The 13,505-nt window shown below is 37.2% G+C and overlaps 2 protein-coding genes and 1 pseudogene across 2 annotated transcripts; 2 read left to right on the plus strand and 1 right to left on the minus strand.

Moving 5' to 3' along the window:
- The first annotated feature begins 5 nt into the window (after positions 1-5).
- On the plus strand, positions 6-2,491 carry LOC120627282. The gene is made up of 2 exons (XM_039895264.1): positions 6-424; positions 1,734-2,491. The coding sequence occupies exons 1-2, from the start codon at positions 253-255 to the stop codon at positions 2,489-2,491; spliced, it is 930 nt and encodes a 309-aa protein (XP_039751198.1). The 5' UTR covers positions 6-252.
- A 730-nt stretch (positions 2,492-3,221) lies between these two features.
- Positions 3,222-9,103, plus strand: LOC120627360 (annotated as a pseudogene).
- A 938-nt stretch (positions 9,104-10,041) lies between these two features.
- On the minus strand, positions 10,042-12,750 carry LOC120624949 (protein ALP1-like). The gene is made up of 2 exons (XM_039891792.1): positions 12,339-12,750; positions 10,042-11,596 (listed from the first exon to the last, which is right to left on the minus strand). The coding sequence occupies exons 1-2, from the start codon at positions 12,623-12,625 to the stop codon at positions 10,714-10,716; spliced, it is 1,170 nt and encodes a 389-aa protein (XP_039747726.1). The 5' UTR covers positions 12,626-12,750; the 3' UTR covers positions 10,042-10,713.
- Between the last annotated feature and the right edge of the window lie 755 nt (positions 12,751-13,505).

The raw sequence follows: 13,505 nt of genomic DNA on the forward strand, positions 1-13,505 counted from the left end.
CTGTCCAGATGAGGCGTTTTACGCGCGAGTCGACGCGCGCGTAGACACTCGCGCGTTCCCGAGATACTACAGCTACATATATTCCGTCCAGATGATGACGCGCGTTTCCTCACTCGCGCGTAAAACGCCGGTAACGAGCGAGACTCTCGACTCGCGCGTTCTACGCGCGTAGAACGCGCGAGTCGAGGTACTCGAACGCCGTTACTGCGTCCAGTACTACGCGCGAATCTGTAGCGAGTGGACGTACTAAAAATGGATAACTTCGATACTGAACTTTTTATAGACGAAATTGAAAAAAGAGTAGCCATATGGGATATGGAATCTTCAGACTATTTCAATAGAGTAATAAAACGTATGAACTGGGAAGAAATAGTCGAAATTTTTTGTGAACCTGGCGATTCCCAAGAAAAGAAAAAAGCTTTAGGTAAGTAAACGATAGTTTATTTAATAATATTATTTCTTAGATAACATTAATTTTACTATAGCATTTTATCTTGCCAAGGGAGTTTGCCTTCGTTAACAAAATAATCCGCGAATTTGTCTCTTGTATTTCGCGATCTTGCATTAGGCCTTACTACCTCAGTGTTCAAACTATTCAAAGATGTTTCGTACAGAGTGTGGTCATACCTATAACCATCGCTTAACCTGACGTAATTATGAAGAACACAACAAGCTTTAATTATGTTTTCTGCAAACTCTAAGTCTACATTCAACGGTCTATGAAAAACTCTCCATTTATTTACCAAGATACCAAAGCAACATTCAATGTAACGCCGGGCTCTGGATAAGCGGTAGTTGAATATTTTTTTCTTGATTGTTAGAGATTTACCGCAATAAGGGCGCATAATGTTTTCAGACAGACTGAACGCTTCATCTCCTACTATCACATGGGGTAAGGGAGTTGAATCTGTTTGCGATATTGGCTTTGGATCTGGAATATCTAAAGTTTTCTCGACAAGTTTTTTATACAAAACTGAGTCTTTAAAAATTGAGGAGTCGTTACTTTTTCCATATGCGCCGATGTCTACTGAAATAAAACAATAATTTGCATCGCATACAGCCAGTAAAACAGTCGAAAAATAATTTTTATAGTTATAAAAAAGAGACCCAGAATCGTTGGGTTTTATAATACGGATATGCTTGCCGTCGATGGCACCGATGCAATTTGGGAAATTTGCATATTTTTGAAACTGTTTTGAAATCTCTTCCCATTCAGCCTTCGTGGGTTCTCTCATTACTATATTTTGTAGTTTTTGCCACATAACGTAACAGGTTTTCTGTACTATTCCGATAACTGTAGACTTTCCTAGTCTGTAGGCATAATGCAGGTCCGCAAAATAACATCCTGTGGCCAAATATCTGAAAAAAAGTTAATATTATTAAATATTGTCCATTAAATTCTTATAATATGTACAGTATTTATTTATATTCATGTATTTATATGCATGTCTGCATACAGAGTGACCAGTAATTTGACCTATTCCTTGAAGAAGGTTAAAATAGGGATCATTTGCCACAAATTAACCTTTATCAACTGGGAGATATGGGTTAATTTGTGGCAAATGATCCCTAGTTTAACCTCCTTCAAGGAATAGGTTGAATTACCGGTCACCCTTTAAATAGCACTATTTGTAATTGTATTTTTCTATTTATTTTGTAGATACAAAAAATTATACATATACAAACATAAATATTTCTTTTGACCATTTCAATACGTTTATTATTGATTTCAGGCATTTCATTGCAAAAGAAGTGGAAAGGATTGCGTGATGGCTTTGTTAGAGAAATGAAGAAGATGAAAACCACACCGTCTGGATCAGGAGCCTCCAGCAAAGCCAAATATATTTATTTTGAACGTTTGATGTTCCTCGAACGATCGACACGGAATAAAGCTACTGAAAGCAATATCAACACCACGTCTGTAACAGCTGAAGAACAAGAATTTTCTGGCGATGGGGAAGATGTAATGAGACCTCCGCTTAGTCAGGTGAAAAAGAAAAAAAAGCTGAACGCAGCTGATGAAGAATTTCTCGCCATCATAAACAAAAATTTAACATCTAGAAATCAGCCACAGACATCAAACCAAATGGAGTCAGATGATGACAAATTATTCTGCATGTCATTACACAAGGAGCTTATTAAAATACCAGAGGAAAACAGACTTCAAACAAAAATTGAATTAATGAAAGTGCTTCAAGCTCAACAAACCATGTATGATAAACCTTCAGCTGTTCGATCTGCCTACCAACCTTCTACACAATATCATTACCAAGTAGGGCTAACACAACGTGGACAGAGAGATTATTTTGAAGAAACAGGATATAACACAACAGAATCTTTAACATCTTCGTTGTCCCCTGCAACTTATAATCGAGGTTATTTCACTACGCCACGGAATACTCTCGCCCAAAACACTCTTCCAACAACACCATCACCGGCATCTACACAAGATTCGCAAGAATCTGAATTAATGGAGCTATACAATAATTAATTAAGGTTAAATAACCTACTAGTTTGTTAGAATGTTTTTTAATGATTCATAATTTTTTGTTAAATTGATTCTTTCTTACGTCAAAAGTACAAAAGTTAGGTTGATATTAAAATAATTAAAAGTATTAAGTACCTCTAAATTACAAAACTATTATTCATACATTTTATAATAAAACAATAAAAATTATCACTTACCTTAAAGTAATCACGAGTTTTTCTTCTGCAGAAACAGTATCCCGTACCACATAATTTTGACATGGAGTTAAATCTTCTTGAATAATTTCCAGTAAATCATCAAAAGATGTTATTGACATTCGAAAGTAGTTGAAAAATTTTTCGCTGTGTTCTCTGAGCTTTGGATATAATGTTATGAACATACTATGCGTCATTCTGTCACGTAGAATTGGATGCACGTTAAATCGTCGACTTTCTCTTCGTTTACGACGTTTCCATCGACAGTATGCAAGCCACAACACAACCGCTGTGTCCATGTTTATAACTGAATGCCTCCCAGCGTAGGAACGCGCGTAAAACGCCTCATCTGGACAGGCTCTAACCCAGAACGGTTTACTCGCGCAGGCTCGCGCGGTCGCACGCATGCTCGAGCATACACGATCCGTAAAAAAATGCCCGAGACCGCGCGAGGATTATTCCTCTCTGTCTGCGCTGACCCTAAGGGTCCGTTCACACAGACCGGCTCGGAGAGGAGAGCAGATTTTTATCACGTTGGAAACAGTGTTTTGAGTGATTGTAGTAAAGTTTATTTTTGCATTTGCACCTTTTTTGTCATTAAAAATGCCTGAACGCGCTTCGTGTGAAGTAATAAAAGGAGCCGACCGGCTCCGCTTGCGTGCTCTTTCTCGCTCGCGCAGCCGATCGGCTCTGATTGCGTGCTCTTTCTCGCTTGCGCAGCCTGTCGGCTCCGATTGCGTGCTCTTTCTCGCTCGCGCAGCCGATGGGCTCCGATTGCGTGCTCTTTCTCTATCGCGTAGCCGATCGGCTCCGATTGCGTGCCCGCTGCGGCCGCGCCGACCGCCATTTTGATAGCAACATTTGAACGTAATAGTTGTGCGTACTTGTACGAAAAGATGAATGATGAAAAATTAATAATACTCGTGTCAAAATATGAGTGTTTATTTGACATAACCAAGCCATCATATAGCGATCGGATAATGAAAGACAATGCATGGGAGGAAATTAGCAAATGTCTCGGAATAAGTGGTAAGTAAGGTTTTCATTGTTTTACACCTACCCCCAGATACTCAAACGAATTTTAAAGCAAGGGCTTCTTAAACTCGTGCTGCGACGTGTTAGATTCAAAGTCAAAATAGGAATAACATGAGTTTAAATGCGCCCTTACTTTAAAAACTCGTTTGAGTATCTGATCGTTAGAATATACTTATGTAGTAGACAATTTTTATTAAATATAACTTAAGAAACTCGCGTAGCCACTTGATCTTGCCAATCTAAAGCACCACTTGATGAAAAATAATCCTTAAATTTATTCCTTGTGGTTAGAACTGCGTCGCTATTAGAACTGTTTTCATTATTATTGTCTGTTATTGCTGTTAATAAATTTATATTGCTGTGAAATTCGGGGGCAGCTTTAACTTATTGGTGTTGAGTTTTTTCCAAAATTTTGAATTCTGTAAAATTCCGCCGTCGCTATTTTTACCATATGATCCGACATCAACAATTAAAAAACTGTATTTCGCGTCGACCACAGCTAGTAACACTGTACTGAAAAAGTTTTTATAATTATAGTATAAGCTTCCACTATTATCTGGTGCCTGTATATTGACATGCTTTCCGTCTATAGCGCCCAAACAGTTAGGAAAATTCCAAATATTAAAGAAATCACGTGAAACCTTTTCCCACATTTCTTCATCTGGCATCTGCATAACTATGGGCATCAAAACATCACAAATTACTCTGATTGTCTCATGAATAATTGAATGAACTGTAGAAATTCCCATTCGAAAATTAAATGACAAGTTTTTGAAACTGCAACCAGTGATGAGGAATCTGTAAAAATAAAACAAACACACAAAATAGAAATATAAGACTGCCGTACCAAAACGAACTATAAAATAAAAAAGAGTTATGTTATTAATTTTTCATTTCTGTTCTTTCCAGTGACGCAGTGCCAGGATCGTTGGAAGAAACTGCGAGATAACTTCAGAAAAGCCTATTATAACCGAAAAGGCAAGAGTGGCGATGGTGCAACTACGTCCAAATTGATAAAATTTGAAAAAGAACTTTCTTTTATAATACCATTTTTTCGCAATCGAAACCAAATATCTAATGTAACATTATCATCGGATGATTCAGAGCCTGGCACACCAATACCACCACCATCGACATCATCTAAACGTTCTGACCATTCTGAAGTTGAATCGCTTGCAAGTACTTCTGGCTCGAAAAAGAGACCACGCTTAAGCAAAGATGTTGCTACGGTTTTCGAAGAGTATCTTGAAGAAAAAAGAAATACTACACCCCGTGACAAGGCATTACGTAATTTTTTTTTGTCTATGTCAGATACAGTGGAAACATTCCCAAAAGAAGTCCAAGCACGAATTAAAAGGCGCGTGTTTAACATTGTTAATGAAGCTGAATTCAGTCTGTATGAAAATAGTACAGATTTGAATTATTCTTTGTCTATAAATTCACCGCCATCGACTAATCAATCTACTTACCTAGTGTCAAACGAAACCTATATTCCTCAAAACTATCCAGATCAGACTACTTACGGGTACAATACCAGCACACAAAATACAAAATAATAAACAATCAAAAACAATAATAATTATAATAATAATAATTAAACACACACAAATCTGTACTATTTAATTACATTTCATTAACGTAAATAATGCTTAATAAATGGAGGGCTGTGATTTTGTGATCTATTTAGATGTTTGTGTTATTTAACATGATTAGTATAAGTAATTTACATTTCATTAACGTAAACAATGCTTAATAAATGGAGGGCTGTGATTTTGTGATCTAAATAACATGATTAGTATAAATAATTGTTTTTTATTTACCTTAAAGTTACCGTTAACCTTTCTTCGGCTGTAATGGTGCAACGATAATTTGTAGTCTTTTTTGTTATATGTACTCTTAACAAATCTGTCAATTTCAAAAATTGCCAATATTCCATACGATAATACTCATAAAATTTTAGGCTATCTCTCTTCAATTCCTCGAAAATGGTGTGAAACTCCCCATGGATTAGTCTGTTTTTCCAAATATGTTTTACCCATATTTGTTTCCGCTTGCGCTTACGTTTCCTATGTTCTATTTCAAGTAATCTTGCTAACAAATATATTTCTTCGTCGGAGCTATCTAAATCCATGTTTCGAAAAGCACACGTTAACACACCGAAAACAAAACTTAGACTGCGCGGAATACTGGCACTGCCTTTGTAGTGTATCCACCCGACTCCGAGCGCATCCGACCGGCTCCGAGCACATCCAACCGCACCCGCTTTCAGATCTCTTCCAGCCGGTCGATGTGAAATAGTTGGCGGCTCCGCTCCGGCCAATTCCAAGCGTATACGACCCGGTCTGTGTGAAAAGAAAAAAGCAGGCCGATGCTCTCCGAGCCGGTCTGTGTGAACGGACCCTAAGTGTCCTCCGGGAAATGGGATGTAAATTTTTATCAATTTTATTTCATAGATTCGTTAAATTTTAACCGATTTTGATAAATCTATTTTTATTTGAAAGTGTATTCTATCAAGCATGTATTGTCTAATTTTAATCAAGATTTGCTAATTATTGTCGGAGATAAAAAACATAACTCTTCACAGAAAAGAGCAAGTCCCAAGGCATATAGGACAACAATCGAATGCATGCGTACCATCCTACTTATATTATAAGAGTAAATTCGAACGTTTGTAAGGATGGATGGATGGATGGATGTTACGCTTTAACGCCACTACGAGTGAACCGATTTGGCTGAAATTTAGCAGAGATATATAGTCTGGAATAGCTCATAGGCTTCTTTTATCCCAGAAAAGCAAACAGCTCCTACAGGTTAGCATCGCTATTTTTTCCGCATCTGTCTTTATAAACCCACCCAACGGAGTTTTAGATTGACGTGGTTTTTTGGATACACTAGATAGAGTTTTTTAGATAGTTGAGGACCTGAAAAGTGACATAGGTTACTTTTTATCCCGGCAAAACAAACTGCACAAGCAGCAGCGATCGTGCGTGTGTGTGTGTGTGTGGGAGTATGTGTTTGTGTGTGTACGTGTTTTAACTTGAATAACCAGACAACAGACCTGCGTGTCTGTTGTCTGGTTATTATTATTATTACGTTATTCAAGTTGGACCTATCGTATAGAAGTAATATTGAGGGGAATACCCTTACCTTTCTTACCGCCTGGCCACAGCCGAGAGACGCGCGGTACACGGCGGCGATGGGCTGCGCAGTGTGCGAGTGAAACAAAGTAGTAGCAGTATCGAGGCGGCCACAGCTCAGAACGGCGCGGGCGGTGGCATTGGTGGACGCATTCAGGCATCGCACGACCGAAACAAATAATTTTGTTTCTATCGCGCGTTTTTAACTTAAAATAATGAATGTGGAACAATTTATTAATGAAATACTGAGTAGACCCGCAATATGGATGTCAAAACATCCAAATCATAAATATAGGCATGTTGTAAAAAAATTGTGGGACGAAATAAAACAACAATTTCCTGGTAGTAGTGGTAAGTATTTATTACCTATTTTTTACGAGTAATTAAACAAGATACGGCAATTTAATATCATAGACATTCACGATTTCATAGATACCTACCTACCTATGCTTGGGTTGGGTTATTGAAATAAAGTTTGAATTGATCTCGTATTCTAGATGCTTGAATCGTAGCTCGATTATTCCGTCTTGACCTGCGTTCGCTATTGTGACTATTTGAGTCTTCAAACTGGGAAAAAAACTGCTGAAAATCTTCATCTCTGTCTCCGTCTCTTTCTCTTATAATATTGTGTAACAGGCACGAAGCCTTTATAATCAATATTGCGTGCTTTTTGTCTGCCTCTATACTTTTCGTAAAAATACGAAATTTATTAGTTAGAATACCAAATGCGCACTCAAGTGTGACTCTTGCCCGGGATAATCTTTTGTTGAAAATTCTTTTTTCCGTATTTAAACCACCGGAGGGATGTGGGCGCATCAAATAATTTTTAAGAGGGTAGGCTTCATCGCCAATTAACACGTATGGCAAATTCAGATTTGAACCAGGTAATCTTTGTGACGGTGGAACGTTGAATCTATTTTCTGTTAATAATCTATTTAATCGTGAAAAACGAAAAGTGCCTCCATCACTTTGTTTGCCTTTCCCGCCAACTTCTACAATAATAAACTTGTAGTCTGCATCTGACACTCCTTGTAGCACTAATGAAAAAAAATGTTTATAATTATAATATGCACTTCCACTATTGGGTGGATTTTTTATGGGGAAATGTTTGCCGTCTATCGCACCCAAACAGTTAGGAAATTGCCATCTAGAAAAAAATAAATTTGCTACACTTTTTAACTTATCACAGGTTGGCTGCGGCATATGTATTTGGGCCAAATTTTGCCAAATAGCTTCTAGAGTTTGATAAATTACTTTGGCAACTGTACTTCGTCCTAATCGGTAAGATTGAGCCAGAGACCTAAATGATCCACCGTGACCAAGAAACCTGAAATAAAAAAGCACTTATTAATGACCTAGCTTTTCCAAAAATTTTACTAAATGTAGGTAATATTATAATACTAAATTTTAATGTGATATTACGTCTAGCTATTTATCCGTCCATCCATAACTTTATATTTTATGCATATTTATATTACTAGTAATGAGGTTATGAGTTAATGATGGGACTATCGCAAATAAAAAAAGCTGTTATTCCATAAAAATATTTGTAATTACTTTTAATTTTCAGATAATAGTTTAAGGAAAAAATGGAAGAACCGAAAAGACGGCTACCGGAAAGAACTCAAAAAAGTACCTATGTTAAGGTCTGGAGATGAAGGTTCAGATTATCAGTCTCAGTGGAAGTATTTTAAACAATTCTCATTTTTGAAAGACGAATATTTGCCCACCGTGGGAGAGAATAACTTAATAGATGAAGATACATCAACTCAAGATCTAACAGAAGAATTGTCGTCGTCACTCTTCGAATCACCGCCGCCTCCGCCGTCGGTTTCACCAGTGCCATCAACCCTCCCCGCCACAGCAACCGCCGACTCCACAATCATCAGGACTTCAGGTACAGACTAATGCTACCACCTTAAGAGAAAATGAAACACAAAACTCCTCCCGAAAGCGATTGAAAACCACTGAAATCCGTGCTGAGTATTTAGACATAGAGAGAAAAAAAATTGTAGTTATTGGAAGCTGACTTAGCAGTTGGTAAAGAAAAAGACATTCCCAGGTCAGATGACTATCACTTTTTGATGAGTCTATTACCAGAAATGGAGAAGCTTAACGTTTTACAGAAAATGAGACTGAGAAACAAATTCACTCAAGCTTTGATGGACGAAATTAGTCTCAATCAATATCCAGGCTATCAGGGCTATTACACTCAACCTCCGCCTTCTGACTACGGCACAAATAATTAAAAATTTACATTTTACCAAAAAGTTAAAAACTTAATAATTTGTCTATTGTACATAATTTGTGATTAATAATTTATCTATGGTACATAAATAAATACTTAGTGATGAACAAATTAATATTTTTATTCATCTACATATTTACCTTAAAGTTAGAAACAGCTGTTCTAGAGGTGAAACATTTTCCTTGAAATTAACTTTAGCTTTCAAGTCTTAATGAATATGGCCGAGTATATAACCACAAGTTTCTATACTTGCCCTCGTATATTCAAAAAAATTATCAGGATACTTCCTATATCTATATATATAAAAGAAAGTCGTGTTAGTTACACCACTTATAACTCAAGAACGGTAGAACAGATTTGGGTGAAAATTGGTATGGAGGTAGCTTAGAGCCAGGAGACGGACATAAGATACTTTTCATCCCGTTCGACAGCGTTCCCGTGTGACTTGACATGAAACGTCAGTCACTATAAAACGTGTTATAACAAAAAAGAATCAGACTTGGAATAACAAAACGCAAATGATAGCTATGTAATTGACGTATAATGACAGCTATGTAATGACGTATAGATGACAATTTGATATTTGTAAGAAATCAATATTCAAACTATTTCTGTTAAATAAATGAATAACAATTATAATGTAATGATAGTGCCATTGCCCATTCGTATAAACAGTGAAGTGAACTATAAAACTCGGTATGGTTGAAAATTTGAGTTTTGAAATAAATTTTTAGGTGAATTGAAGTGAAGTGAAGTTTAATTAATAATGCCGCGAGTAAGACGATCGAATCTTTCCCGACAAAGCCGTAATGCAAGAAGAATACGAAATACTGTAAATGAAAGGACTGAAGAAGAACAAGAAATTGCACGTGAACAGCGCCGCGATAGTATGGCTCGACTTCGTGCTTCTCAATCACGAGAGCAAAGTGAAGCAGCCCGTAAGCGCTCGTTCAGACACGGCGGGAACCGCGCGATTATAGAATCGCATGGAAATCGCGCGGGTCTTATTTATATGAGTTAGTTAGTAATCGTTCAGACATAACCGCGCGGTTAATCAAGCCGCGCGGTTACCGCAACCCAACCGCCAGAAAATAGAATCGCGCTGCTCCCGCGCGTTTCTATTACTATGGAGTCTTTACTTCGCGTTCAGTTGCGTTGCGGATACCGCGCGGTGAGCACGTCACTGTTCGCGAGTTCGCCATGGATCGTTTCGACACTGAACTATTTATTGATGAGGTGGAGAAGAGACCTGCAATATGGGACATTCAGTGTGATGATTACTCAAATAAAATTATCAAGAACCGAGCTTGGCAAGAGTTGGTGGAGATATTTGGAAATTGCGAAGACACGGTGGAAAAAAAGAATATTTTAAGTAAGTAGGTTTATTCACCAAAAAATAATTGACAGAATTATGTTATAATTATTGTTATGAAGCGTATATTATACTCTCCGTATACTTTAGGTACTTAAATAAATATAAACAAACTTCGGCTGCTTTATGCAGACATTTCGAGCATTTTTCAAATGAAGGTCACAACGGTATTACCATATTTCGTTTGTTTACATTTAGTTATGTACCTAAACATTACAAGTACGGTATGTTAGTTGCAGCTATATCTTTGTGTCTTGCCATGGAACACGCCCATCATTCACAAAGTAATGAGCGAATTTATCTCTGATATTCAAAGATGACGGTGTCCCTCTTCCCGCATGCAAGGTATTGAGATTAGTCATGGGTGCATTATATAAAGTATCTTTAAATTTTAGACCATCTCTAGTCCGCACATAGTTATGTAGAACACAAGAAGCTTTTATTATATCTTCGGCAAAATCTATGTTTACATTTATAGGCCTATGAAAGATGCGCCATTTGTTCGCCAAAATACCAAAAGTGCACTCAATATTACGTCGGGCTCTCGATAACCTATAGTTAAAAATCCTTTTTTCATATGGTAAACATTTGCCTGAATATGGGCGCATTAAATTTTCTGCTAAGCCGAAGGCTTCATCTCCAACTATAACATAAGGCATTGGTGTTAGGTCTACATTAGATATTGGTTTAGGTGTTGGTATGTTTAATGATTTTTCTGTCAGGCGTTTATAAAAAACCGAATTTTTAAATATAGCAGAATCACTGCTTTTGCCATAAGCCCCAATATCAACATAAGTAAAGCAATAGTTGGCGTCGCAAAGTGCTAAGAGCACTATGGAAAAGTAATGTTTATAGTTATGATACAAAGAACCCGAATCAACAGGCTTTATAACTCGGATATGCTTGCCGTCTATAGCACCAATGCAATTTGGAAAATTTGCATATCTCTCAAAGTCTCGTGCTATTGTCTTCCAGATATCTTCAGTCGCTTCGGGCATGACTATGTTTACCAACTTATTCCACAATGATTTACATACTTCGCGGACAATTCCAGTAATCGTCGATTTTCCTAGGCGGTAATTGTAGCTTAGTTCTCCAAATGAACAACCCGTACCAAGATATCTGAAACAAGAATATTATTAATAATGTTATTATTTTTAGGTACACAACTCCAAAAAAAATGGAAAAATATACGAGATTGCTACAATAAAGAATACAAAAAAGAAAAAACAACTCCTTCTGGTTCAGGTGCTCGTAAAGGAGCCCGATATATGTATTTTTCAAGATTATCTTTCCTGCAGAATAGTGTAAGTAATAAAGACACTACAACTAATATTGAAGAACAGAATGAAAGGCAAAGTGAGGAGACAAGTGAACTAAACGCCAATGCAACCGAAGCCACTGAAATACGTCCCCCTAAACGTAAGAAAACACAAGTGCCAGAAGAAAAAATAGCGGTTTTAATAGAAAAAAGTATCGAGTCACGAAAACATTTTCAGAATGAACTTCAAGAAAATAGTATTACCAAGCAAGATGACGACAAACTCTTTTGTTTGTCGTTATATAAAGAACTCAGAAAAGTACCAGAAAATAGGCGTTTAGCAACCAAAATTGAATTACTTCAAGTGATACAAAAAGGACAAAGCTTACCACCCCCTCTTCGCTACAATACTCAGCAGATCACACCTACGTATTGGCAAGGACAACAGTATACAAGCCCGCAAGGATATTTTACTACATCTGGATCATCTCCTCCTGTTCCGGCACCGTCACCGTCACCATCGCAATTTAGTTCTGGCTCTCAGTCCTCTACAGTTATAGAAAATATTTATGCTGATTTTGAAGAACAATAAATAAATCTTACCTTAAAGTTATTACGAGTTTCTCTTCCGGTGACACGCTTGGCCTCAAATGCGTTTCAGAGCATGAAATATCTTGCCTGATCAGTTCAATTAGTTCATCAAAAGATTTTATTGACATTCTCAAATAGTCAAAAAATTTGTTATCATACATTCTTAATTTGGGATATAATGTTACGAACTGACCATGTACTAGTCGGTCACGTAATATTGGATGCACCCAATACCGCCTTTTTCTTTTCTTTTTTTTAAGGAGCAACCACAGTAAACACACTTCTTCGTCGACCTCCATTTTGAAACTGACGCTTTACCCGCACGAAATCGCATACTAACCGCGCGTGTCTGAATAGCATCACAATTTTGCGGTTTGAAACCGCGCGATTCGTAAACGCACGATTCCCGCATGTCTGAACGCACGCTAAAACAGCTCGGTTGGCAATGCGGAATCGTCGAGCGAACAACAGAGGTCAACAAATAGATAATTTGCGACGCAGAACAAGATATTTATCAAGTGCTGATTTGAATCGAGCAGCGTTTCGATACGATTGCAGAAATGATTACAGCTTGCATCCTAGCGTTTGTATTGGGCAAATGGACGTTGTTTGTGAGTATTGTGGTGCATTAAAGTTTTCCGGAGAAACGGCTGGATTATGCTGCCTTAATGGTAAAGTGAAATTACCGTTGTTGACTCCGCCACATGAGCCATTGTATTCATTGCTTTGTGGCGAAACACAAAAATCACGCCACTTTCTTGCAAACACTCAAAAATACAATGGTTGTTTCCAAATGACGTCATTTGGGGCAGATATTATTGAAGAACGAGGATTTAATCCGACATTTAAGGTATTTATTTTTGTACTTACATAGAATGTAGTTAAAGAATAACTTACTTTATCTATTGGTATGTATTATATTTGCTGATTCTGAACTCTACTTTCCCACCGAAAAAAGTGTTTATAACCCAGTTAATACTGTCTGGTTTTTATTTTGTAGATACAAGGACAGATTCACCATCGAATTGGATCATTACTACCTTTCGAAGATACACAGAATAAATTTTTACAAATATATTTCATGGGCAACATGTAAGAACAACTTGATCGACGCCTAGGGATCAATGCAGGAATGAAGCGAGTAATTCTTCAAGACTTGCAGTGTCTGCTTCATGAACA

Source organism: Pararge aegeria, chromosome 1, assembly GCF_905163445.1.
Source record: "Pararge aegeria chromosome 1, ilParAegt1.1, whole genome shotgun sequence".
Lineage (NCBI taxonomy): Eukaryota > Metazoa > Arthropoda > Insecta > Lepidoptera > Nymphalidae > Pararge > Pararge aegeria.